This window comes from Colobus angolensis, unplaced genomic scaffold, assembly GCF_000951035.1.
Source record: "Colobus angolensis palliatus isolate OR3802 unplaced genomic scaffold, Cang.pa_1.0 Scaffold83, whole genome shotgun sequence".
Classification (NCBI taxonomy): domain Eukaryota; kingdom Metazoa; phylum Chordata; class Mammalia; order Primates; family Cercopithecidae; genus Colobus; species Colobus angolensis.
Genome location: NW_012122154.1, coordinates 2086798 through 2111507, shown reverse-complemented (window position 1 = coordinate 2111507; position 24710 = coordinate 2086798). Strand labels below are relative to the sequence as shown.

Here is a 24710-nt window from a genome sequence, read left to right as displayed (position 1 = left end):
CAGTAAGCTAGGCTGAGGAAAAACAGATACAAACACCTCAAAACAGAACTCAGGAGCTAGTTCTACAAACCCTCTCCAGAGCCACCATTGTTTCTCTTATACTCAGTCCTGGACTCCCAAAGGGAATGGAGTCTTGGAGTCTTCAGGGACCAAACCAAGTCAGAAAAATATAAAGTTCATCGATGCTATGTGTGTTTTTAACTTTTATTTTAAATTCAGGGATACAAGGGCAGATTTGTTACATAGATAAACTTGTGTCATGAGAGTTTGTTCTACAGATTATTTCATCACCCAGGTATTAAGCCTAGTACCCATTAGTCATTTTTCCTTATCCTCTCCCTCCTCCCACCTTCTGCCCTTCAAAAGGCCCCGGTGTGTGTTGTTCCCCTCTCTGTGTCCATGTGTTCTCATAATTCAGCTACCACGAGATCTATGCTATGTTTTTGACTACTCTAGACTATCAATTCAGTCTAGAATAGACATGACACAATCCAGGATGATGTAATTTAGTGGTGCTAGTCTTCCTGAGAAAGTTGGATCCAGGGCCCACTCAGAGATGGAATGAAAACCTATATATGTATCCTGCTCTGCAGATCAGGGGAGAGGGCAGATGCTAAGACCTTTTGACAGTACACAGAAGATAAAGCAAAGTCAGCTGAGTACAAATGTGTTGTGTTGAACTTTTGCATTACGTTCACTATCACGTTGGGGATTTGAGACAGACATGAAAAAACATGGAAATACAGCTTCTTCCCTCAGCATCCCACAAACCCTGTTCTCTTTTTAGTCACCAGGATTCTCCCCGTTGCTTTAACAGTAGGTTTGTCTGGTTCTCACAGTCCTTGCCCTGGATGCTACTGATAACTCTTTCATTAAAGCTCCAACTTCTTTTGACTTCTATGTCACTTAAGGTGCCTCTCCACTTCCCTCTCAAACTGCTTATAAACAGATGTCATCTCTGTCCTCAAGATCTGGCAAAAGCAAGGCTGAACCTCACATCAAGGACTTTGGAGAGCCCCAGGTCAACTCTATGGTTTCTATCATTGCTCCTCAAGGTTCTTCTATACCCTGCTAGCCTCCATTGGACAGTCTTAACAATTCCTATAGCTCTAATTATCATCTTTATTTACCCAGCTCTTTGACATCTCCCTTATATCTAGTCATTCTTCTCCAGGTCTCTCCAACGGAGACTCATTGTTGTTTCATTTTCTCAGGCTGAAAATCTTCAGACCCATAGTAGGTGTTTGTGATGGTTAATTTAATGTATCAACTTGACTGGGCCAAGGGATGTCCAGACAGCTGGTAAAACATTATTTCTGGGTATGTCTGTGAAGGTGTTTCTAAAAGAAACATTGAAGTATTTGAATCAGAAGAGTGATAAAGATCACTCTCACCAGGGTGGGCAGGTGTCCTCCAATGTGGGTAGTCAAATAGAACCAAAAGGCAGAAGAAAGGCAAATTATTTCTCTTACTGACCCTTAAGGGAGAAGCAGGAGAGGGTCTGGAGAATAGGCCAGATCAGTAGTAAGCTATGCTGAGCAAAGACAGATACAGACACCTCAAAATGGAACTCGGGCTAGTTCCACAAACCCTCTCCAGAGCCGTCATTGTTTCTCTTACACTCAGTCCTGCACTCCCAATGAGAATGGAGCTGAGCTGGGACATCCATCTTCTCCTGCCCTCTAACATCAATGCTCCCAGTTCTTAAGGCTTCAGTCTCAAACCAGGACTCACACCATCAGCCTTCCTGATTCTCAGTCCTTTGGGTTTGGATTAGAACTATACCACTGGCTTTCCTGGGCCTCCACCTTGAAGACAGCAGATTATGGGACTTCTCAGCCTCCATAATCACATGAGCTAATTCCTCATAATAAATCTTTTTCTGTGTATCTATATATAGCCTACTGTTTCTGTTTCTCTGGACAACCCTGACTAATACAGTGTGTGATGGGTACTAGTTTCCTTCCTTCTCTTTCCATTGTTCCTCTACCTCTACTCAGCTTCCATATTTAAGCCTTGCCTCTAAAATCTACCCCTCTTCTGCCTCACTCATGTCCACTTATCTCAGTCCTTATTGTCTCTCACCTACTAATTGATCTTCCTTCTATTTCATCCAGCTTCTAGGACTCCTCACAACCCAACCTATACACAGTAGCCAGATACATCATATGGCAAACTCCCTTACAAGAAAATTTCATGCATAATCGTTCAGAGCACTGCCAAACATGCTCCTACCTAACTACCTTGCAGTTTCATCTCCTATTACCACACTTACCCTCTGTTCTAGGCTGGGAATTGGGTTGTCAGTTTCTAAACAAACCTCATAACTCCTCCAGGCAAAGTTCATGCTCAAGAAAAGTTTCCCTCTTCTTCTTTTTTTTTTTTTTTGAGACAGAGTCTCACTCTATCACCCAGGCTGGAGTGTAGTGGCACGTTCTTGGCTCACTGCAACCTCTGCCTCCTGGGTTCAAGCAATTCCCCTGCCTCAACCTCCTGAGTAGCTGGGATTACAGGTGCGTCCCACCATGCCTGGCTAATTTTTTTTTTTTTTTGTATTTTTACTAGAAATGGGGTTTCACCATATTAGCCAGGATGGTCTCAATCTCCTGACCTCGTGATCCACCCACCTCAGCCTCCCAAAGTGCTGGGATTACAAGTGTGAGCCACTGTGCCTGGCCAAAACTTTCCCTCTTCTATGGCCTACACATACTCATCTGACCAGACATTTCCCAGCAAACTTTATTTCAGAATTATGCTAATATCATACAGTAATCGTTGATTGAAGTTGAAACTATGGGAAGTATATAAAGTTTTAATAACCTCGTGAATTTTCATTAGTTTTACTCTTCCTTATTTATTCCACTTACAGTATTCCATGGTTTACATAGGCTTTAATTAGGTGACGATATTGCCTCTTCTGAAGGGCCTGCAGTCAACGAGACAGGCAGACAAAATTTATATCAACAGAATAGTTGGGTTTTCAAGGCTTTGACTGAGTGGTCCCTCTTTCTTGGAGCCTCTTCTTTTCATTCTCTCACACCTCTGAAATTCATAATTCTTTATCTACACCTTTCTTGAGCCACACTGATATTTGTCTATGATGGCTGTAGCTTTGTCTCATGCACTCTAAACTGTAAGACATGCTGTGGGCCGAGACTGGGATTCACTTATTTGTATTTCTCAGTACTGCCCACAATACCTGGCACACACAGTAGATTGATTGTAGTTGTGTTAATCAGATAGGATTAAATTAAACGGATAATTGAGATTGTGGCCTATAAAATTGAAAGCTTTAAAAATTCAGAGATGAGGCAAGTGGGGTGTGGGGCAAGATTAATGTTTTGGGGGAGATGCTTAATGAACATTGGCCTTTTTTGGAATTATAGAAAATGAAATGATAAAGAGGCTATGGAAGAACATTATGGATAAGAGCAAAGATCTAGGGGAAATAATAAACTTGAAGAGGGGAAAGGTAAGGATGGCATTTAAAGGGCCTATTTGGAGGACAACATGTCAGGTATAACAAGTGGGCGGCAAGATGAACCAGTTTGGGAAAAATACATTTTAGTCCAATTAAACATGATGTAATGACCTGATACCAAATGAAACTGTCGTATGCGCAACAGAAAACCTGGAAACCAAGCTGAGATGAGAGGGAGATGTGGGAGTCATCAGCATAGAAGGGCTAGTTCTACATGAACAGGGACGTAGAAAGAACAAGACAGAGGGCTGAGAATATAGGTGTTTCCTTCATTTGGGACAAAAAGGGGAAGACAGCTAACAAGACAACAGAGTAGAGGTAATTAGCGATATTTCAAGAAGACCCAGAGTGTGCAGGGTTATGGAAATCAATGAAGGTGCATTTCGAGGGAGGAGCAGGTATCTATATTAGCAAGGCAGGAGCAGCAGAGAGGTTGAGAGGAGAGAATCACTGCTCTTTGAACAGTTTCTGTAGAAGCAGTTTCTGTAGGTTCTTCAGGCAGTTTAGGAGAAAGGAAAGCAGAACATTCTGTTCTGATGAGGGTGAGAGCCAGAGATAGCAGTGAAGTTTGGGGAGGATTTGCAAAATTGCCAAGGGCCCTGTAGTCAAGGCAAGGCAAGCATGGGTATTGAAGGCCAGGTTTCCTGCATGGCCTACCCTGGGTGGGAGTCTCCCAAAATGATGTCCTTCCCTGTCTACATCAGTGTTTCTGGTGAAGCATAAAGGCTTGGCTCAGTCATTTAATTCATTCTATTCTCCTAATGAAGGGGTATTTTTATGAAACAGCCATGATGAGTAATTTACAATGCATGAATATGAATGAGAAACATTTACTATGCCACAGAAATGAAGTTTATTGGGAAGTAAATGAAGTCTTCTCCTTGCATTCCAGAGAATGCCAAAGAAGAAAGGAAAGCAGGAAATGCAGTACATTCAGGAAACACCCTAAAGTAGTAACTGGAGCTCAGATTACAGGGAGTTGAACATCTTTAGAAACAAAGAGGCTCGACCCTCAATAGGAAGGAGTCATCCAGACATTGGAAGTTGATGATGTGTGTCTTTGCTTGGGTGGGGAAAGCTTTTCAGCATTCTAGAAATAACATAGTAGACAACATGAGGTCTCTTGATGTCAGCTGAGCTCCAGAAAAGTCAGGACTTGAAGATCTTTCCTGTGGTTGATCTAAATGGCTCTGTAGATGCCTTCAAAGAGGATACAAGCTTTTCAATTACAGCAACACTTTTGAGAGGTGCCACAGGGTCCACAGGAGTTGCCACTAGCATTGGTGGTGGCGCATGGGTTGCAGGGGAGCCTAGAAGGACAAGGAGGTTTAGAATGGCTTTAGGAGGAGGTTTTAGTGCACATACTACCTTGGGCTTAATGACACAACCTATGAATTCTCAGTGGTTGAAGTTAGTTGGAATCAAGTTCTTTTTGTTTTGTTTTGTTTTGTTTTTGAGATAGGGTCTTGCTCTGAGACAGCTGGAGTGCAGTGGCGCGATCTTGGCTCACTGCAAGTGGGAGCCAAGGCTCACTACGCCTCCCAGTGTCAAGCAATTCTCTTGTCTCAGCCTCCCAAGTAGTTAGGATCACAGGCATGCATCACCATGCCTGGCTAATTTTTTGTATTTTTGATAGAGATGGGGTTTCACCATGTTGGCCAGAATGGTCTTGAACTCCTGACCTCAAGCGGTCCACCTGCCTCAACCTCCCAAATTGCTGGGATTATAGGCATGAGCCATTGCACCCAGCCAGAATCAAGTTCTGATTACTACCAAATGCTTCTCTCTCTCCCAGAATGCCATGTGCAGAGGTGGAAAAACTGTCCTTTTCAAAAATATTATCTCATACACTTGAGGTCTCCTGGAACTTAATGTGCCTTACACAAATGTTATTCCTAAGACTGGCCAGCTCCTACCACCACTCCTCCATTGTTAGCCCCCTGAGGCAAGGGCTGTTCCCTTCCCTTTGGCCTCCCTTTGCTTAGCTATCACAGATCACCGGACACACACTACACAGTTAATGTGTGTTGTCTGACTAGTTGAAAATATGGCCACCATTTGTATGCCTACAATATCCCACTGTACACGTTTTTCCCAGACATTCTTTGCCCCATACTCACTTGCAGTCCTCGCTCTCCAGGAGGCTCCGGTACGTGTTGATCTCACACTCTAGCCGGGCACGCACGTCCAGCAGCACCTGGTACTCCTGGTTCTGCCGCTCCAGGTCACAGCGGATCTCCGCCAGCTGCGACTCCACGTTGGTGATCAGGCTCTGCACCTGGGACAGCTGGGAGCTGTAGCGGGCCTCACTCTCCGTCAGCGTGTTTTCCAGAGAGTTTCGCTGTGGTGGGGAAGATCAAGAATGTCAGAGAGCTGCTCCTTCAAAGGGTTTCTTCATAGGATTCCAAGGAAGTCACAAGCTCCAAGAGCTAAGGAGAGTGTGTGGCCCCAAACACATTCCTGGGACTCTGCCTCCCAACTTCCCATCACTCACCAGCAGGGCTGAACAATACACACCAGGTTGTGCTGGGCCTGCAGCTCGATCTCCAGGGCATTGACCGTGCGTCTCAGCTCGATGATCTCTGCCTGGTAGGACTGCAGCTGCTCTGCACTGGATACCACCTGCTTGTTCAGCTCCTCGGTCTGAAACACCCAAAGGGAGAAAGGATCAGACCCTGCCTCCAGGGCCCTGGGGCACCTCGGGTCCTGAGTGGCCACGTGCTTAGATGCCCACCTGCGTGGCGAACCATTGCTCCACTTCCCTGTGGTTGGTTTCCACCAGGGCCTCATACTGACTCCTGGTCTCGTTCAGGACCTGGTTCAGGTCCACAGCGGGGGCAGCATCCACCTCCACGTTGAGGCGGTCTCCAAGCTGGGAGCGCAGGGTGTTGACCTCCTGATGGAGAAAAGGGAAACAATGAACCTACAGCAATGGATCTGCCATTTTGGAGCACAATACTGCCCAAAAAGCACTGAAAGGAATATTCTGATCATTTCCAAAGAGTGACACACACATTTTATAGCAATAAACTCCAACAGAGATCACATCAATTGTTGTCCCATAGAAACTGAAACCTTACACCTTCTACAAGACTAGGTCTAAACTCCTTGGCATATGCAAGTCCTTCCTCGCTTCCCATCAGATCTTCACTTTCACCACACCCTTGGAGGTACTGCGTGCCCAGCCATACCCAGATACACCCTGCCCTGCCACTTCTGTGTCTTTGTTCAACCTCTTCCCTCAGACTGAAACACCCAAGTACTGAAATCGTCCTCTTTGCATCTGAGAAGAGTTCCCCATCTCCTCTTGGGCAGCCTGGATTATTTCTAGAGGATACTGCTTGTACATCTCATATGGTACTTGTTTCACTCTGTCTTGTTTACATCACTGTGTTTATATGACTGTCTTTCTATACTAGACTATGAGCTCTTTGAAGAAAAGGGCCATGTCTTATTTCTTTTTTGTCCCTCCATCTCCACCACCAAATTCAGGACCTAGTGGTGATGAGCAGAGAGCAGGGCTCAATGAATGATGCCCCTCCTCAGTAATTCCAGCACCTGCCTAACCCTCACCCAGCCGCTGGAGAATGAGCAGCTCACTCCACTCCTTGATATGGATGTAGCACCATCACTCTCTGAGAATACCTTGAGTTCCTCAGAGAAGGGTCCCAGAACAGGGATCCAGACAGTAATCGTCTCCTGATTCCCAGTACTAGTAGCTTAGCTCTGAGGCCTGCTTTTGTGAATTTGTTTCATACCTCCTCGTGGTTCTTCTTCAGGCAGATCAGCTCCTCCCTCAGGGACTCCACCTGGGACTCCAGGTCGGACTTGCAGAGGGTCAGCTCATCCAGGATCCTGCGTATGCTGTTGATGTCCGACTCCACCAGCCGCCTCAGGGACTGCTCTGTCTGGTACCTGCATGCATCGGAGTGGGAGGATAAGTCAGAAAAGAAAACCACCTTCCTTTCTCATGTGTTGTTTGGGTAGAACTGACCTGAATCTTCTCCAACTTACACAGCTTTCTGCCTCTTCTCTTCCATATGTTTTAGTCAAGCTGTCCGTGGAGAGGCTGGAGAGGTTCCCTGACTCACCCTAACACCATGAGGAGCCCACAGGCACGCATGAGATGAAGTGTCTCACTGTGCTCTCAGTTTTGTTAGCTAATATACCACCAAATCAATTCCCAAAGAACAATCCATTTCAATCTCTGAATTTTGTGGTTTAAGAAACACTTCCAAAAAGACCAGTATAGACCAAAGAGCAGGCAGCACATGAGTCCAGGTCTCTGTTTGAAACTGATTTTACATAACCAGCCCTAGGAGGAGAAATGGCTTGCTCCTCTCTACCAGGCAATAGTAGGTCCCTAGGGCCATGAAAGAACCATAGGGACCTTGAAGTTCAACATACTTGCTTCTGAAGTCGTCAGAGGCCAGCTTGGCATTGTCAATGTTCACCACCAGCCTGGCATTCTCAGCCTTGGCACACAGAATCTGAAAAGAAATTTCTCTCATGAGGTACACTTGAACTTGAGAATGTCTTACTGTTCAAAGAGAGCCAGCTGCTGCTGGCCCCCCAAGTGACCGACCCCCTCACCTTCTGCTGGAGCTCCTCGATGATCGTGAAGTAGGACTGGTAGCTGGGGCACAGCAAGGGCTCCTGCTGCTGCGACCGCTCCCGGATGAGGTTCTCCAGCTCCGCATTGTCCCGCTCCAGCTGACGCACCTTCTCCAGGTAGCTGGCCAGACGGTCGTTCAGGAACTGCATGGTCTCCTTCTCACTGCCATTGAAGGAGCCCTCGCAGAACCAGTTGCAGTTACTCACATTGGCAGGTATGTTGCAGGCCCCGGGCAGCGTGTGGCCGTGGCAGCTGGGGGGCACGCAGGGCCGGGAGGAGCAGCTGGTGCGGCAGCCCAGGCTGGGCAGGCAACAACTGTAAGACATGGTGCTGGGACAGGTAATGGAAAAGCAGGTAAGCTGCTGGAGGTGGATGTGGGCTGGTTTGAGTCTCTCCCTCCTCTACGGTCCTTTTATACTATTAATGGTGGGTGGGGGCTTTGCATACGCATAGTTTCCTTTCCTAATGCTTCAGCTAATTTTTCTCCAAAATATGCTAGTTAGATGCTTCTAAAGAGTCCCCCCTCAACCCATAAAATTATTCCATTCAGCTTATGTCACACCAGGCTCTTCCTGGGTGCTAGTGGTTGGTGAAATCAGAGTTTCATCAGATGGCTTCATAGGAGATAGAATCATCACAGCCCCAAAAGGCTGCCCACATTACTCAGAGGGGAGGACATCCAGGGACATGGGGTGGAGTTGTTTGGGAATCAAGGATTCCTCACCCAGGAGGTTCCGCCACTGTTCTTTCTCCCCAGAGAGAGAGCTCTGAGAGAGAGCTTTGAGAGTTACTCTTCCAGGTAACTCTTTCCTCCCACATTCACCATGTTTCAGCATTCAATTTGTTTTTATAGAAGAAACTCAACTTGTATTCGCTGAAAGGATCCTGAGCCTTACTATTGGTTGGGGTTTAGGGAACTTGCCAGCACATGGAGAGACTGAAAACAATGGCATGTTCATGGTTGAGAAATGAGAAAGTAAAATGGAAACCAACTGAATGGATGGGAATATACCTAAAAGGGGGCATCTGCAAACAGCAGCCCACAGGTCAAGTTTACCCTGCTGCATTTTTGTAAATAAAGTTTTTGTTTGTTTGTTTTCTGTTTCTTTGAGATAGAGTCTCACTCTGTCACCCAGGCTAGAGTGCTGTGGCAAGATCTCAGCTCACTGCAACCTCCACCTCCCGGGTTCAAGCAATTATCTGCCTCAGCTCCCCAAGTATCTGGGATTACAGGCGCCCACCACCACGCCCAGTTAATGTTTGTATTTTTAGTAGAAACAGGATTTCACCATGTTGGCCAGGCTGGTCTTGAACTCCTGACTTCATGATCCACCCACCTCGGCCTCCCAAAGTGCTGGGATTACAGGCATGAGCCACCGCGCCCAGCAGTAAATAAAGTTTTAATGGAACACAGCCGTGCCCATTTGTTTAGCTATTGTATATGGCTGCTTTTGTGCTACAGTGGCAGAGTTGTGTAGTTGTGACAGACTATAGGGTCCACAAAGCCCTAAAATTAAAAAGTTTGCCAACTTGTAGTGAAGCAACAGCCTCTCTAAAGATGAGCAAGAGTAGAAATATCTAGAAGAAAAAATATGCTGGAAACAGTCTGGAACAGTGAGAGTTCAGATGGCAGCACTGAAGCATGAATATGAAGCATAATACCACAGACTCACCAAGAAATGAAAATTGGAACAAGGTGCTCAGAGATATCTTTGTATCCATGGTGGCTTTTTCTCAAGTTCTCTGGAAATTTCTATCATCTTATTTCTAGACTTGCTCCTCTTTCTAGAGTATTAACTCTCCTAGAGGTATGACTCTGCCAGCCTAAGATGTTTCCAGGACAAACCACAGTGCCCATGAGAATGCAGCTTTACTCTGTTGTCCCTACAGGTAGACACTGTCTCTGGTAAGTGTGCTTCTCTCTATCACCTCTGGGATCCAGTTACCCTTTGACTCTTCCATAACCTAGGGAGCCTCTCTATTGCCCAGTAATCACTCTTAACAGAATAGCCTTCCCTACCTCACTTCTTTTCCCTGTCACTCTACCTTTGCTTTGTTCTGCATAGAAACAAAGTCATGTTTCAGAAAGAAGTCCCAAAAGATTATTTGTGGAACACAATACAAATCATTTAAAGAAGGATGCATCTGAATTTCAAAGGCAGCATGAGAGGAGCAGAAAAGTACATCTTTGATTTTATTAATTTGTTTCCTCTTTTTTCTTAGTCTATCTAGAGGTTTGTAAATTTTCTTTATCTTTCAAAAAATCTCTTAGTTACATTGATTTTTTGCTATTGTTTTTCTAGTCTCTATTTTTATTTATTTCTATTTATTTCTGCTCTAAGTTTTATCATAAGTATCATAATAACACTTAGAGCAAAAAGTGTTATTATATCCTTCCTGCTGCTAACTTTGAGCTTAGTTTATTCTTTATCTTTTTTAATTTTTTAAATTTTAAGTTTTGTAGGTACATAGTAGGTGTGTGTGTATGTTTACATATAAGTTTATATACATATACAAAAACTTTCCTCTTAGTACTGCTTTTGCTGCATCCCATAAATTTTGATGTATTGTGTTCTCATTTTCAATTGTTCTCAAGATATTTTCTAATTTCTTTTTTGATTTTTTCTTTGACTCATTGATTATTTAAATGTGTTTTTTAATTTCTACATATTTGTGTATTTTTCAGTTTTTTTCTGATTTCCATTCTAGTTTTCTAGTTTCATTCCATTGTTGTAGGAAAAGACACTTAGTATGATTTCAATCCTCTTAAATTCATTAAGACTTGTTTTGTGACCCAACATGTGAGAACATTCTCTATCCTGGAGAATGTTCTGTGTGCACTGGAGAATATGTATTCTGCTACCACTGGATAGAACATTTTGTTTGTTAGGTCCATTTGTTCTATAGCATTGTTCAAGTCTGTTGTTTCCTTGTTGATTTTCTATCTGCATGTTCTATTCATTATCAAAAGTGAGTTATTGAATTCTTCTATTATTGCATTGTCTATTTCTCCCTTTGGTTCTGTCAATGTTTGCTTTATATATGTTAGGTGCTCTGATGTTGGGTTCATATATTGTTATGTCTTCCTGGTGAATTTTTTCATTATTATGTAATGTTCTTCTTTGCCTTTTGTGACAGTTTTTGCCTTAAGGACTGTTTTGTCTGATATAGAGGTATAGCCATCGTGCTGTCTTTTGGTTACCATTTGTACGGAATGAATTTTTTTCCCATTCCTTCACTTTCCAGGCTATACATTATCTTTACATCTAAAGTCAGTCTCTTCTAGACAGCACGTAGATAGAGCTTGTTGGTTTTCTGAAAATCCATTCGACTACTCCGTGTCTTTGGACTGGAGAGTTTTATTCATTTACATTTCAATAAAGTATTGACAGGGAAAGACCTAATATTGCCATTTTGTTAATTCTTTTGTCTTTCTCAGAGTTCTTTTGTCTCCTTTTCCTCTCTTGCTGACTTCCTTTGTGTTTCATGGATTTTTGTATTATATGTTTTTATTCTTTTTTTTTCTTTTGTGTATCTTCTGTAGGTATTTTTTTGTGGTCATCATAGGGCTTACATGAAACAACTTAGAGTTATAACTGTCTATTTTTAGCTGATAACTTTCACTGCACACAAAAACTACTCTTTCGCTTCTCCCACCAATACATATTTTATGTATTGGTGTTGTGATTTGTATCTTGTTGTATTGTGTATCCATTAACCTATTTTTATAGTTATAGTTATTTTTAATACTTTTATCTTTTAAATTTTATGGTAGAGGGCCAAGTGTGGTGGCTCATGCCTGTAATCCCAGCACTTTGGAAGGCCAAGGAGGGCAAATCACCTGAGATCAGGAATTTGAGACCAGCCTGGCCAACATGGAGAAACCCCGTCTGTACTAAAAATACAAATATTAGCTGGGCGTGGTGGCAGGTGCCTGTAATCCCAGGTACTCAGGAGGCTGAGACAGGAGAATGGCTTGAACCTGGGAGTCAGAGGTTGCAGTGAGCCGAGATCACACCACTGCATACCAGCCTGGGTGACAAGAGTGAAACTCTGTCTCAATAAATTAATTAATTTTGTAGTAGAATTAAAAGAGTGATTTACCTTCCACCATTATAGTATTACAGTATTCTATATTTATCAATATATTTATGTTTACCAGCAAGTTTTATACTTTCACATGCATTTATATTACTGTTTAACATCCTTTTGTTCCAAATTAAACAACTTCCTTTAACATTTTTTGTAAGGCAGGTCCAGTGATGATGAACTACCTCAGCTTTTATTTATCTATAAAAGTCTTTATCTCTCCTTCAGTTTTGAAGGATAATTGTGCTGGGAATGGTATTCTTGGTTGGCAGTTTGTTGATTGGTTGGTTGGTTGGTTTTCAGCACTTTAAATATATTATCCCATGTCCTTCTGGCCTGCAAAGTTTCTGCTAAGAAATTTACAATTGCCTTATGGAGGTTCCCCTGTACATGATGGCACTTTTCTCTTTCTGCTTTCAAAATTCCCTCTTTGTCTTTGACTTCTGACAATTCAGTTATAATGTGTATCACTTGGATTTCTCTGGGCATCTTATTTGGGATACCCTGGGCTTCCTGGATCTGGCTGTCAATGTTCTTTCTCCGGTTTCAGGAGTTTTGAGCCATCATTTCTTTTAATAAGTTTTCTAAACTTTCTCTCTCTCTCTTCTCCTTCTGGATCTTCCTAATGTGAATGTTGATCTGCTTGATGATGTCCCATACATCTCGTCTTCACTCTTTTTTATTCTTTTTTCTTTTTGCTCCTCTGGATAATTTCCAATGGCCTGTCTTTGAGTTCACTGATCCTATCTCCTGCTTGATTTAGTGTGCTATTGAATTCCTCTATTGAATTTTTCAATTCAGTTATTGTATTTTTCAGCAGCATGATTTCTGTTTGGTACTTTTTGTATTTTCTGCCTTTTTGTTGAAAATTCCCACTTTGTGTATTGTTCTCCTGGCCTTGCAGAGCATCTTTATTATGGTTATTTTGTTTTTGTTTTGTTTTGTCTTGTTGAGACAGAGTCTCGCTGTGTTTCCCAGGCTGGAGTGCAGTGGCATGATTTTGGCTTACTGCAACCTCCACCTCCTGGGTTCAAGCATTTCTCACGTCTCAGCCTCCTGAGAAGCCAGGATAACAGTTGCGCACCACCACACCCAGCTAACTTTTGTGTTTTCAGTAGAGATGGGGTTTTGCCATGTTGGCCAGGCTGGTCTCAAACTCCTGACCTCAAGGGATCTACCCACCTTGGCCTCCCAAAGTGCTGGGATTATAAGCTTGAGCCACTATGCCCAGCCTATGATTATATGGTTATTTTGAATTCTCTATTTTGAATATATGTTTATTTCAAATTCTCTTTCAGGTGAAATGTGTATCTCTTTCATTGGAGTCAACTTCAGGAGATCTATCTTGTACCTTAGGACATATTTCCCTATTTCTTCATTATCCTTGGATCTTTGTGCTGGTGTCTATTCATTAGATAAAACAGCCACTGCTCCCAATCTTCATGGACTGGCCTTGTACCGGAGAAGACCTTCACCAATCAGCCCAGTCAGAGATTCTGGGGACCTCTCAAATTTTTGTGCTAGTCCAAACCACCATCTTTGCAGCCTCCAGGTATGTTGAGTATGGCTAGTTTCCATCAGCACTCTAGCACAGGTGAGACAGAAGCCCATCCCTGATACTGTCCACAGAAAAGTCAGAATATTGAACACAAGGTCTAACTCTTTCTCTCTCCAGGGAGAGCCTGGGACCCAGGGTTTTTCACTGGCTCACTCTGAACTTGGCCAGGGGAGAGGGCTGTGGTGAATATCCATGTGCTAGTTCAAATTGCCCTCTTTGTTCTCGATGGCTCCTAGATGTCTGGAGTATGCTGGATTCCATCTGCATTCTAAGACAGGCAAGACAGAAGCTAGTGCATTGGCAGCTAGAAAAATCTGAATGTTCAATGTATGGTCTAGTTATTTCCTTCTCTCCCTGCAAAGAAGTTGGGAGCTGGGGCTTTCTTCCTAACCATATGACACTATGCTGAGAAAGCAGGGATTCTTGTGATAGAGTATCTTAAAATCTTTCTACCAACTTTGATTTGACTGGTTTTACACTCATCCAGGATGCAAGAGCCTCTCAAATTGTTACTAAATTTCTCACAAATAAAATTTATCTGAGTATTATTATTGAATCAGTGTGTCCATGATGGTGAGGAGGGTCCAGGGCTGCTTATTCCCTCATCTTGCTGATGTCACTCTCCAAAAAACACAAATTTGAAATTAAATGACCGGGATTTACATCCTTACATATGATATGAGCTCAGAAAAGTTCGTTCCCTTTTTTGAGTCTTGTTTATCTCATCTCTTGAATTGAAATAATAATAATGCTGCCTACCTCATAGTTATTGTTTTGTTTTGTTTTTCAAAAGGTAAGGTATTGTGTGTGAACATGTTTGGGGGAGGGAGTGATGATGTTTATTTCCATAAACTTCACTGTTCCTATTGTTGACCCAAGTGGCTCAGATGAAGAATTTTGTGAAAATTCTACTTTGTTAAGCAGATAAATTGCTCATTGCCCATCACAACCCGGTGGTGCTCAAACTTCACCCACTTACCTTGTAAGTACTAGGGGCACAGAACTCTATTCATAAATTAACCATCAAAATGCAAATGTTAACCTTAACTTAGTGGCTGAAATAGGAATTTGGCAGATGACCATTACCTGTATCTTCTCTGCTAAGTTCCTGATCTTGTGGGTTTGGTTATCTTATTTGGGGTAGTTCTTGAAGAGGATAAGTTCTCCACATGAAACTGTAATATCACCAAAACCTCTTTTCTGGTACTGGAATTGAAATGGGCTCTAGTTATCCTCTTGGAATCTTCCAGCCTTATAGCTCTGTGCAAGCATTTGTAATAAGGATAATAATGGCAGTGTTGTTGTTGATGATTCTGCCATCTCATCAAGGCTTATTAGATGCCAAACAAGGCACTAAGCACTTTGGCACATGTCTCATTTGATTCTCCCAACAACTTTATAAGGTTGGCCTATTATTCCCATGTTACAGATAAAGAAACAAACGGGGAAAGGCTCCAAATTTGCCCTAGATACAGGCAATAAATGGTGGAACAGGGATTTGAACAGTTCAGGTCTATGACTCCTGATCATGAACACCTAAACATAGTACAAAACCTTTATATTTGGCACAGAGGTTTCTCTGGTTTGTGAGGGAAATATTCATTGCTTCCCATCCCCCCTTACTTTGTAGTTTTTCTTTCTGGTCCCCTCTAGGGCCCTGTTCCCCACTCCCTCATACTCCATCATTCCTCCAAAGGCCTCTCTGCCCAAGCCTTTGGGCACCCAGCTAATCTCTGTGGTACCTCCCTGAACTAAGGTCAAGTCTTACTCATTTACTTTTCTCCCCAGGGAAATAATCATCCTTTTGCATAATTGATCCAATCTGGAAGCTAGATTGTCTTTTCTGAACATCTAAGCAAATGAAAATGCACAATCACATGACTTAAGTGATTTAGAACTTGCAAGAAAGACTACCCTTCTAACCATGAGCTTTTTGCCCTGTAAAAGTTCATCTCAGAAGTAAAATCAGTTTCCTAGAATCAAATAATTCTAAAGCTAGAAGGACCTGAATTTATAGAGGAGAAAACTAGTGCCCAGACAGTACGGTAGTAAGAAAATGAATATCAATCGATCACTTTCTAGTCAGATAGTCTACTAGGTACCTTTGCATATAGTATTTCATCCTCACCCCAGAACCTGAGTGTTTAGATTCCATTTTTGTCACCATGTAGCAGAGATGAAGAATCTGAAATGTTGGGAGGAAATTTAACTCATTCAAAATGATGCAAGTAAGCAGGCTCCAGTCGGCCTGACCCATCAATATTTATTGTGAGTTAGAGACATGAGACACTGACCTAGGCCAGGCTGTGACAAAACATAACAGCTGGGAGAAAATGCAGAAGAGAGATCATGGATTCCAATACCAGCTATGAGCACACAGACAAGACACACCTAGGCTTCCTACTCATCGCTTTACTCCTCAGCAAACTGGGAGTTTAAAAAGTAACAAATCCCATCTGGACACAGTGGCTCACGCCTGTAATCCTAGCACTTTGGGAGATCGAAGCAGGCAGATCATGAGGTCAAGAGATGGAGATCATCCTGGCCAACATGGTGAAACCCCGTCTCCACTAAAATACAAAAAATTAGCTGGGCGTAGCGGCAGGTGCCTGTAGTCCTAGCTATTCGGGAGGCTGAGGCAAGAGAATTGCTTGAACCTGGGAGGCAGAGGTTGTAGTGAGCCGAGATTGCACCATTGCACTCCAACCTGGTAATAGAGTGAGACTCCATCTCAAAAAAAAAAAAAAAAAAAAAAAAAAGGTAATAAATCTCACAAGCTTATCATGGCGTGGCTTGGCTCCTGAAAGTAATGGGATGTGCTTATATAGAGGAAAATGCTGAGCACTCCTGGACAGCCTGCTGTTATGCCTGCAGATGCTAACAGCAGCCTCAGGCCTCAAAAAACTCATATGATGGCTTTAACTCCAGATGTAAGGATGGAAAAAAAAAAGTGCCTTTGCTCTATCCCAAAGTAAACATAAAATTTGCAGGGAAACAGAAAGGAAAAGAAACAGCAAAAATATCCAGGAGATAAGCATAGGGAAAAGTCAAAGGTCGGAGAGTGGTATATCCTGCCAGCTAAGAGTTTAAACCAAGATAGTTCAGGAGGCAATAAAACAGGTCACCAAAGAACATCAGACATGCCAAATAGCCCAGACAACTGAAAAAGGAGCTGCCCTCCCACCCATCACGAGAAGGGCCTGGAGTCAAAAGGAATCAAATAATGCTGAGCTGACCATACACTCCTGGTGCAGAGCTGGGTTTAAAGAAGAAAGAATTTATGGTGTGAAAGACAATAGGACAATAAGCAAATCCTGCTGTTGAACCTAAAGCCAAAAAGAAAAAGAAAACGATTATACTTTTTTTATTCTTAAGAAGTTTAGCTATACCAGCAATAATAAAAATTGTCAATAATCCTAATAAAAATATGTGGTCTACAAAGTGTTTCCATAAACAGTTTTCCATGCTTCCTTTGGCAAGTTTATAAAGTAAATAGAGAAGACATTGTTATCTCCACTTTGCCTTTGGGGAAACTACAGCTAGGAGAAGCCACATGTCTTATCTGAAGACACAGAGCTATTAAGGGTGTCAATGTTAGAACTAGAATCCAGGTTTTGGTAAGTGAGTCTCAACCTGGCTTTTGGAGGTTCATCACCTGTAGAGCTTCTAAAACTCCCCGTGGCAGTGTTGAATCCCAGACCAATTAAATCAGACTCCCTGAGGGCAGACTCAAGCCTCAGAAATTTTTTAAGTTGCCTGGGTGATTTCAAACACAGCCAAGGCTGAGAACCACCATCCTGCCGTGTGTCTGATGATGATGACAGAGCACCTGGAAATAGTTTGAAAGCCACCTGGAAATGTTTAAGGGGAGGTATAGCTACAACGATTGAGATTTTTATGGTTTAGAAAACATGGCAGAATTTACAGATCCTATAAATGTTGCCTCCAGCCAGAATTTTCCTTTATTCCAGGATGCCATCTCTAGTCAAAGCATATTTAGAAATTTCTGTTTTGTTAATGTCTGTATCCTTTTAATATCCAGTTTGCTGATAGCAAACCTTTGGTCTTTGAGGATAGGTTTGACATTTTTAAAGCTGTCCAAAGAGAAACCTTGTGAGTGATGTAGACAATCAAGTTGGATCATTTTTAAAACCACCTTCATAGGATTGTGACTCATAACTGAATCTAAAGGCAGTTCCTGAAGAGACTTGCCAAAAATTAGTGGGAATCTGTGCATAGGGTACAACAATGTGGATGTACTTAATGCCCCTGAATTGTACATTAAAAATTGCTAAAATGGTAAATTTTGTGTTGTGCATATTTTACCATAATAAGAAAAAACCAGAGGGCTGGCAGGGTTGTGTTCCTCTCTAAAGAATCCCAAGGGGAATCCTTGCTCTTTCCAGGGTCTAGAGACGACCTGCATTCTTTAGCTCATGACGCACTTCCTTCTTCAAATCCTGCAAGGACAAGGCAAGTTCTTCTCACATCGCATCACTCTGACCTGTGTCCATAGTTTCGTCTCCCTCTCACTCTTTTCTGCCTCCCTCTTCCACTTTTAAGAGACTTGAGTCCACCTGATAATCCAAGATAATCTCCCTATCATAAAGTCAGTTGATTAGCAACTTTAATTCCCTCTGCAACTTCGATTTCCTTTTATATGTAATCTAACATATTCCCAGGTTCCAGGAATTAGAACATGAACATTTTGGTGAGAGATGGAGGGGACAATTATTCTGTCTACCACAGGAGCTATTAGCAGTATGTTTGTATTATTGTAAAATAATATACGTAAGCAGGATGTGGAAAAAGGAAACAAGCAACATGAGAGAGAGCCTCCGGACTGAGCTTGACCTTGGGTTTGGAGGAAATCACAGACACAGGGTGAATCATAGTGGAGACAGAATTCCAGGTCAGAGACTTCTCACAAGCCACGCAGCAAAGCGCAAATCCAAATCCATCCTGGAACTTGAGTTTTAAAAAGAAGAATCAAGGGAGAAATTATGGTGGAGAGAATCATTGCTTTATCAAATATATATATAATTTCAATTCACTTGATCATTTTAGGACACAGGACTATGTTTCACCCAAGTGGGGTCTGATTCCTGCTGGGAAAGCCTGGTGTGGTGGGAAAAGTCAGAGACCTCTGATCCCTTCAGATCATAATGGCCCTCTGAGGTTTCAGGAAGTCTATGGTTAAACACTTTCATGGGTCTTCATGAAAGTCAAAGAAAGATGCCCTTTCTTGATATACACTGATGCCATTGGGAGCCAGCATTGTCCCTTTCAGTACTCAGAGTTCCTTGTAGCACCCACCAGCTGTTCACAGTGCCAGGGAACTGGGCCTTACAATAGCACTACTCGGGGACTAGTTTTATCCCTTTTAAAAAATTATAAATAAGTTGTGGTCAGGAACTGTGTCTTTCTTCATGTGTCTCTCCCCAGTCCACCACCCAGCGTCTGCACAGAGTAGATATTCAACGGGCACTGGTTGGATTGAATTGAGAAAGGCCAAAGGATCAAATAAAGAGTTGATGGGGTCTCTAAGACCTGGAGTCGAGGAGGGAAGAGAGGAGCTGGAAGCCCAGGCTGACAATGATTGACCCACACAAGGGAAAGGAGGAATTCTTGGGCATAGCAGGGCAGGTCAGAGGGTCTCTTCACTGGGAAATTCCTGGACCACCAATAACCCAGAATAATACAGCACTGAACCCGAAACTCTCACTGATAGAGATGAGTTTTCCAGAGCTTCTTTCCAGCCCACAGCTCATGCCTCTTCCATTCAGATTTGGATACAAGCAGCTCTGGGAGATGTCCAAGTCAGAAGGAAAATCCAAGAACAACCAAGGGGAGTTAGGGCCTGCAGCCCTCAGCCCCTCCACCCTCCTTCCCACAGGCCTGCCTGCCTCGCTCCTGGGTCCAGGGCACCAGATTCGCCATCTGCCCCCGAGGCATGAAACTGCTCTGGTATCCAAGAGTCAGGCCATTATATGGCCTGTCTTTCAAGTGGCTTTTTATAGCTTACTCAGGTGATGAGCACGTTGAAACAAATGAATACAAATGAAAAAGGCATCTGCTTTGCCAAGGAAATGATATTTATTAGGAGGTTAAAAAGGAGGGCCACTGGCACATCAGAGAGTTCTCTGGGTGAGCATAGGAAGGAACAGACCCCCAGGAAGGAAAGGGTGAGCAGGACAGTCTAGAGTAGTTGGGGAGGCTGCAGGCTTTGGGTGAGTTTCTTGGCTGCCTTACTGGGGCCACTCCAGCCATGCAAATGATGTTTTCAGGCCCCTTTTGTTAAACCATAGCCAGGTCACAGCTCTGCAGTCCTGGGCCCTGCATCCTTGCTCCTCCGGCATTTCCTAGGTTCTAGCGCACGAAGGAATTGCAGGGCCCACAGCGGGGGCGTGGGGCACAGGGTGTGCAGGGGGCAGGAGGAATGCAAGGGGTGCAGGGATTGGAGACACAGGGTCCGATGGACTTGCTGCACGCGTTGGTCGTGGCACAGGGATTGCTGGGCAGACTGGAGACAAAAGAATGATGTGGAAAGGTGAGTTAAGGGAAATTTTAAAATCATATGCCAGAGATATCCCCAAGGGTAAGAATGCCTGTCAGGACTTGGCCTGGCCTAGAACAGAGAAGGCACAGGCTCCCCTGCTACAAAGATAACTCACATAGTTAATGGTCTCCCTGCCATAGAGCACCAAGGTAGATAGAAACTCTGAAACTCTGATGTCTACTCTCAAATCCATTCATGCCAAACTGATGACATGGGGTGAATCATTTACCTTCTCCAAGCCCCAGTTTACTTTCCTATAGATTGGAGGAAATACTGATCCAGCCCACCTGGTGTTAATTATAAGATCAAATCAGGTAGTCTATGGGAATGTACCCACTAGACAATATGGTATTGTAAAAAGTAAGGCATTGATCACATATCATGCAGTCATGCATATTATCATAGTAGAATGCAAAGACTTGGCAGTGCAATTTCAGTTTGTACATCAAACAACTCTTGCTACTAAACCATTTATGTTTTAAATGATGGCCATATTATGTTGTCTGAGTTCTGTTTGAGCATGTCTAGTGTGAAGGCATAATTTCCTTTCCAAGGTATGCAATCTTTGTGTGGTGTCTGAGTATTACACTCACACGTGCATCACTTCATCAAATACATCTGCCCATGTACTCACTTGCAGTCCTCGCTCTCCAGGAGGCTCCGGTACGTGTTGATCTCACACTCTAGCCGGGCACGCACGTCCAGCAGCACCTGGTACTCCTGGTTCTGCCGCTCCAGGTCACAGCGGATCTCCGCCAGCTGCGACTCCACGTTGGTGATCAGGCTCTGTACCTGGGACAGCTGGGAGCTGTAGCGGGCCTCGCTCTCCGTCAGTGTGTTTTCCAGAGAGTCTCGCTGTGGTAGGGAAGATCAGGAATGTCAGAGAGCTGCTCCTTCAAAGGGTTTCTTCATAGGATTCCAAGGAAGTCACAAGCTCCAAGAGCTAAGGAGAGTGTGTGGCCCCAAGGGCATCCCCAGGACTCTGCCTCCCAATTTCCCATCGCTCACCAGCAAGTCAGAACAATACCCACCAGGTTATGCTGGGCCTGCAGCTCAATCTCCAGGGCATTGACCGTGCGTCTCAGCTCGATGATCTCTGCCTGATAGGACTGCAGCTGCTCTGAGCTGGATACCACCTGCTTGTTCAGCTCCTCGGTCTGAAACACCCAAGGAGAGAAAGGATCAGACCCTGCCTCTGGGGCCGTAGGGTGAGCCTTGGGTCCTGAGTGGCCACGTGCTTAGATGCCCACCTGCGTGGTGAACCATTGCTCCACTTCCCTGCGGTTGGTTTCCACCAGGGCCTCGTACTGACTCCTGGTCTCGTTCAGCACCCGGTTCAGGTCCACAGTGGGGGCAGCGTCCACCTCCACGTTGAGACGGTCTCCAAGCTGGCAGCGCAGGGTGTTGACCTCCTGTGGATGCAGAAAGTACAAGAGTTACTATGCTCAGCAAAGAACGGACTCTAAGGAATGGCATTGCTTGTTGAAGCCCTGTTAGTCTGTTCTCTCAGAACAGAAACTTTGAGTGGAGCAGTCTGTGACAGCTCAAGGCACTCCATGTGGCATAGCCCCCTCCCCACCATCTGCTGTGCCATGGCACTTGGCTTCAGAAAAAAATCCCAAAAGTTTGCTTGGTTGCCACTGAAGGATGGACTAATTGATGTTCAACTTTCCCAGTTTACAACTGGCTGTGAGGACCTCAGCATGCAAAAAAAATAATAAAATTGGCTGTGCAATTTCAGACCATATATCAAAAAACTCTTGTTGTCAAGTAAGAGAGAAAAGCGTATCATAGCCCCTCCCAGGAGAGACAGGAAGAAGCTCACAGTCTTCACCAATACTTTGAAAGAGTAGAGACTCATGTTTATAAGGTTTGATTTTTTTTCTTGGTCTTTGGAAAAAAAAAAAAAAAAGACTTTGCAAAGCAATAATACTACAATGCTAGGATTCATTCTATAACTGTTGAACAATTTCAAGCACATGGAGCTGCCCTGGGCAACTCAAAGAATGTGCTAGTTTAAAGTGAAAGATGTTTCCTGCCTGGGCACATGAACAGGTCTTATCTCTCTCCAATTTTTCTCTTGCCGTGATGTTTTTAAAGGAAACCCTCAGCCTTGTACTCATACTCTGCATTCTGCTGCCCCAAATCACTAAAGCTACCCTAAGCCAGAGGCTGAGACAGGTTTGTGCATTTCTCATTTCTAGTCTCACCTGCTCATGATTGCTCTTGAGGCACAGCAGCTCCTCCTTCAGGGACTCCACCTGGGCCTCCAGGTCGGACTTGCACAGGGTCAGCTCATCCAGGATCCTGCGCAGACCGTTGATGTCCGACTCCACCAGCTGCCGCAGGGACAGCTCAGTCTGGTACCTGCACAAGGAGCGGGTCAGAGCACTACCTGGTAGATCTTCAACACTCACAGGAATGATTTTTGATAACCTCATGTGCCTTATCTTTCCACTTTCTGTAATGAATAGGCCCAGGAGACAGAGGTTTCTGGAGGCTCCATCAATACCCAATATTCATCCCAAAATAAACAGATTGATCTGAGTCCTCATCTATTTTTGTGATTTCTTTGCTTGGTTCTCCCCAATCCTCTGCAGAATCCTTCACAGCAAATGGGTAAGATCTGTTTTTCAGTACAGCCATGGAAATCCCTTTTCTGTAACTAAAGATTAAACAGAAGAAATGGACACTAGTGCAAATTCCGAACAACTCACTTGGTTCTGAAATCATCCGCAGCCAGCTTGGCGTTGTCGATCTGCACCACAAGCCTGGCATTCTCGGACTTGGTACACAGGATCTGGGGAGTGAGAGGTGGCTTAGTGAGGACTGAAAATAAATATGACATCATCAACTTTTTAAAAATGACTTAAAAAGACATTTTGAAATAGAAGTGGAAGCAAGAATTATGACAGCACAGAAGCAAGAAACACACTTCTCTATCACAGACAGAATCACAGCAAACTCTCTTGCTTGGAGATGACAGCAACGCCCCTCACCTTCTGCTGGAGCTCCTCAATGGTCTTGAAGTAGGACTGGTAGCTGGGGCACAGCAAGGGCTCCTGCTGCTGGGACCGCTCCCGGATGAGGTTCTCCAGCTCCGCATTTTCCCGCTCCAGCTGACGCACCTTCTCCAGGTAGCTGGCCAGACGGTCATTCAGGAACTGCATGGTCTCCTTCTCGCTGCCATTGAAGGAGCCCTCGCAGAACCAGTTGCAGTTGCTCACATTGGCGGGGATGTTGCAGGCCCCGGGTAGGGTGCAGCCATGGCAGCTGGGGGGCACGCAGGGCCGGGAGGAGCAGCTGGTGCGGCAGCTCAGGCTGGGCAGGCAGAAGTTGTAGGGCATGGTGCTGGGAGGGAGGGAGGGAGTGCCTGGCTGAAGACAGAGTCTAAATTCTCCAAGCCACAGAGCTGTAGGTCTCCTTCCTCTAGGGAGCATTTATATCCCACTGCAGAGGGTGTGGACACAGTATGTAGTGTCTTTTTTCTTTTTATTTCTTCACTTCTTTTCAAACGCCCTTTCCTTCAGTCTGTTATTTGCCTTCCTCAGAAGAGGCCCTTGCCCCATAAAATTCCTTACTTGGGCTTCTTGCTAAGTCAGGACTCCTCCGCAGACAGTCCACCCATGAAATCAGACTTCTGTGGTAGGCCTTCAAAGAGGCTACACAGTCCAGCCCAAGTATCTGCCCTCATTTATTGAGGTGTTGATCCATCCAATGACATTCTTTTGTGTCACATAATCCTGCAGGCCCATAAACATACTCATGTCTTGGTCCACCTGCCATTTCTAGGGAGAAATACAGATTGGTTTGAGGAAGAAGTTGCATTAAGAAGCCATAGTGGACTGTCTCTCCCTCTTCATTTAAAGAAGAATCTTCAAATGATGGAGCATTCCATGCCTTGGAAGCCTTAAGGTGGATGACTAGAATCAATGGAGGACGTGGTTGAAAATATTAGACAGCAATTTGTGTTTTGTGGGTCCGTGTAATACTTCCCCGCCAACACCACATATTACTTAAGAAAATTGTAGAGGAGAGAATTTTAAAGGTAGAGGCTTTGATAACTAGTTTGAGAACAGAGAAGTTTCTGGAGTAAGAGATCATTTTGAAAGAAGGCTGAAAAGTGCAAACTGAGAGAGCCATAAAAAACACACTTAAGGCTGGGCGCAGTGGCTCATGCCTGTAATCCCAGTACCTTGGGAGGCCGAGGCAGGCGGGTCACGAGGTCAAGAGATTGAGACCATCCTGGCTAACACAGTGAAACCCGTCTCTACTAAATATACAAACAAAAATTAACTGAGTGTGGTGGCGGGCGCCTATAGTCCCAGCTACTCGGGAGGCTGAGGCAGGAGAATGGCATGAACCCGGAAGGGGGAGCTTGCTGTGAGCCAGGATCCCGCCACTGCAC

At 44.0% G+C, this 24710-nt stretch overlaps 2 protein-coding genes across 4 annotated transcripts; both read right to left on the bottom strand.

Annotated features, from left to right (window-relative positions):
• Positions 1 to 4295: 4295 nt before the first annotated feature.
• Positions 4296 to 21752, bottom strand: KRT34 (keratin 34, type I). 2 transcript variants are annotated; one of them, XM_011929777.1, is made up of 8 exons: positions 20937 to 21752; positions 8075 to 8426; positions 7889 to 7971; positions 7240 to 7396; positions 6216 to 6377; positions 5999 to 6124; positions 5602 to 5822; positions 4296 to 4791 (listed from the first exon to the last, which is right to left on the bottom strand). In XM_011929777.1, exons 2-8 carry the CDS (start codon positions 8420 to 8422, stop codon positions 4704 to 4706), a joined length of 1185 nt encoding a protein of 394 aa, XP_011785167.1. In that variant the 5' UTR covers positions 8423 to 8426; positions 20937 to 21752; the 3' UTR covers positions 4296 to 4703. The 2 variants fall into 2 exon arrangements, with proteins under 2 accessions (XP_011785167.1, XP_011785168.1); XM_011929778.1 differs by lacking the exon at positions 20937 to 21752 and having other exon boundaries at positions 4727 to 4791; positions 5598 to 5822; positions 8075 to 8582.
• KRT31 (keratin 31, type I) lies at positions 19818 to 23696 on the bottom strand. Of its 2 annotated transcripts, none has more exons than XM_011929779.1 (7): positions 23302 to 23696; positions 23020 to 23102; positions 22513 to 22669; positions 21553 to 21714; positions 21334 to 21459; positions 20937 to 21157; positions 19818 to 20266 (listed from the first exon to the last, which is right to left on the bottom strand). In XM_011929779.1, exons 1-7 carry the CDS (start codon positions 23647 to 23649, stop codon positions 20113 to 20115), a joined length of 1251 nt encoding a protein of 416 aa, XP_011785169.1. In that variant the 5' UTR covers positions 23650 to 23696; the 3' UTR covers positions 19818 to 20112. The 2 variants fall into 2 exon arrangements, with proteins under 2 accessions (XP_011785169.1, XP_011785170.1); XM_011929780.1 differs by having other exon boundaries at positions 20113 to 20266; positions 20896 to 21157; positions 23302 to 23649.
• Positions 23697 to 24710: the final 1014 nt, after the last annotated feature.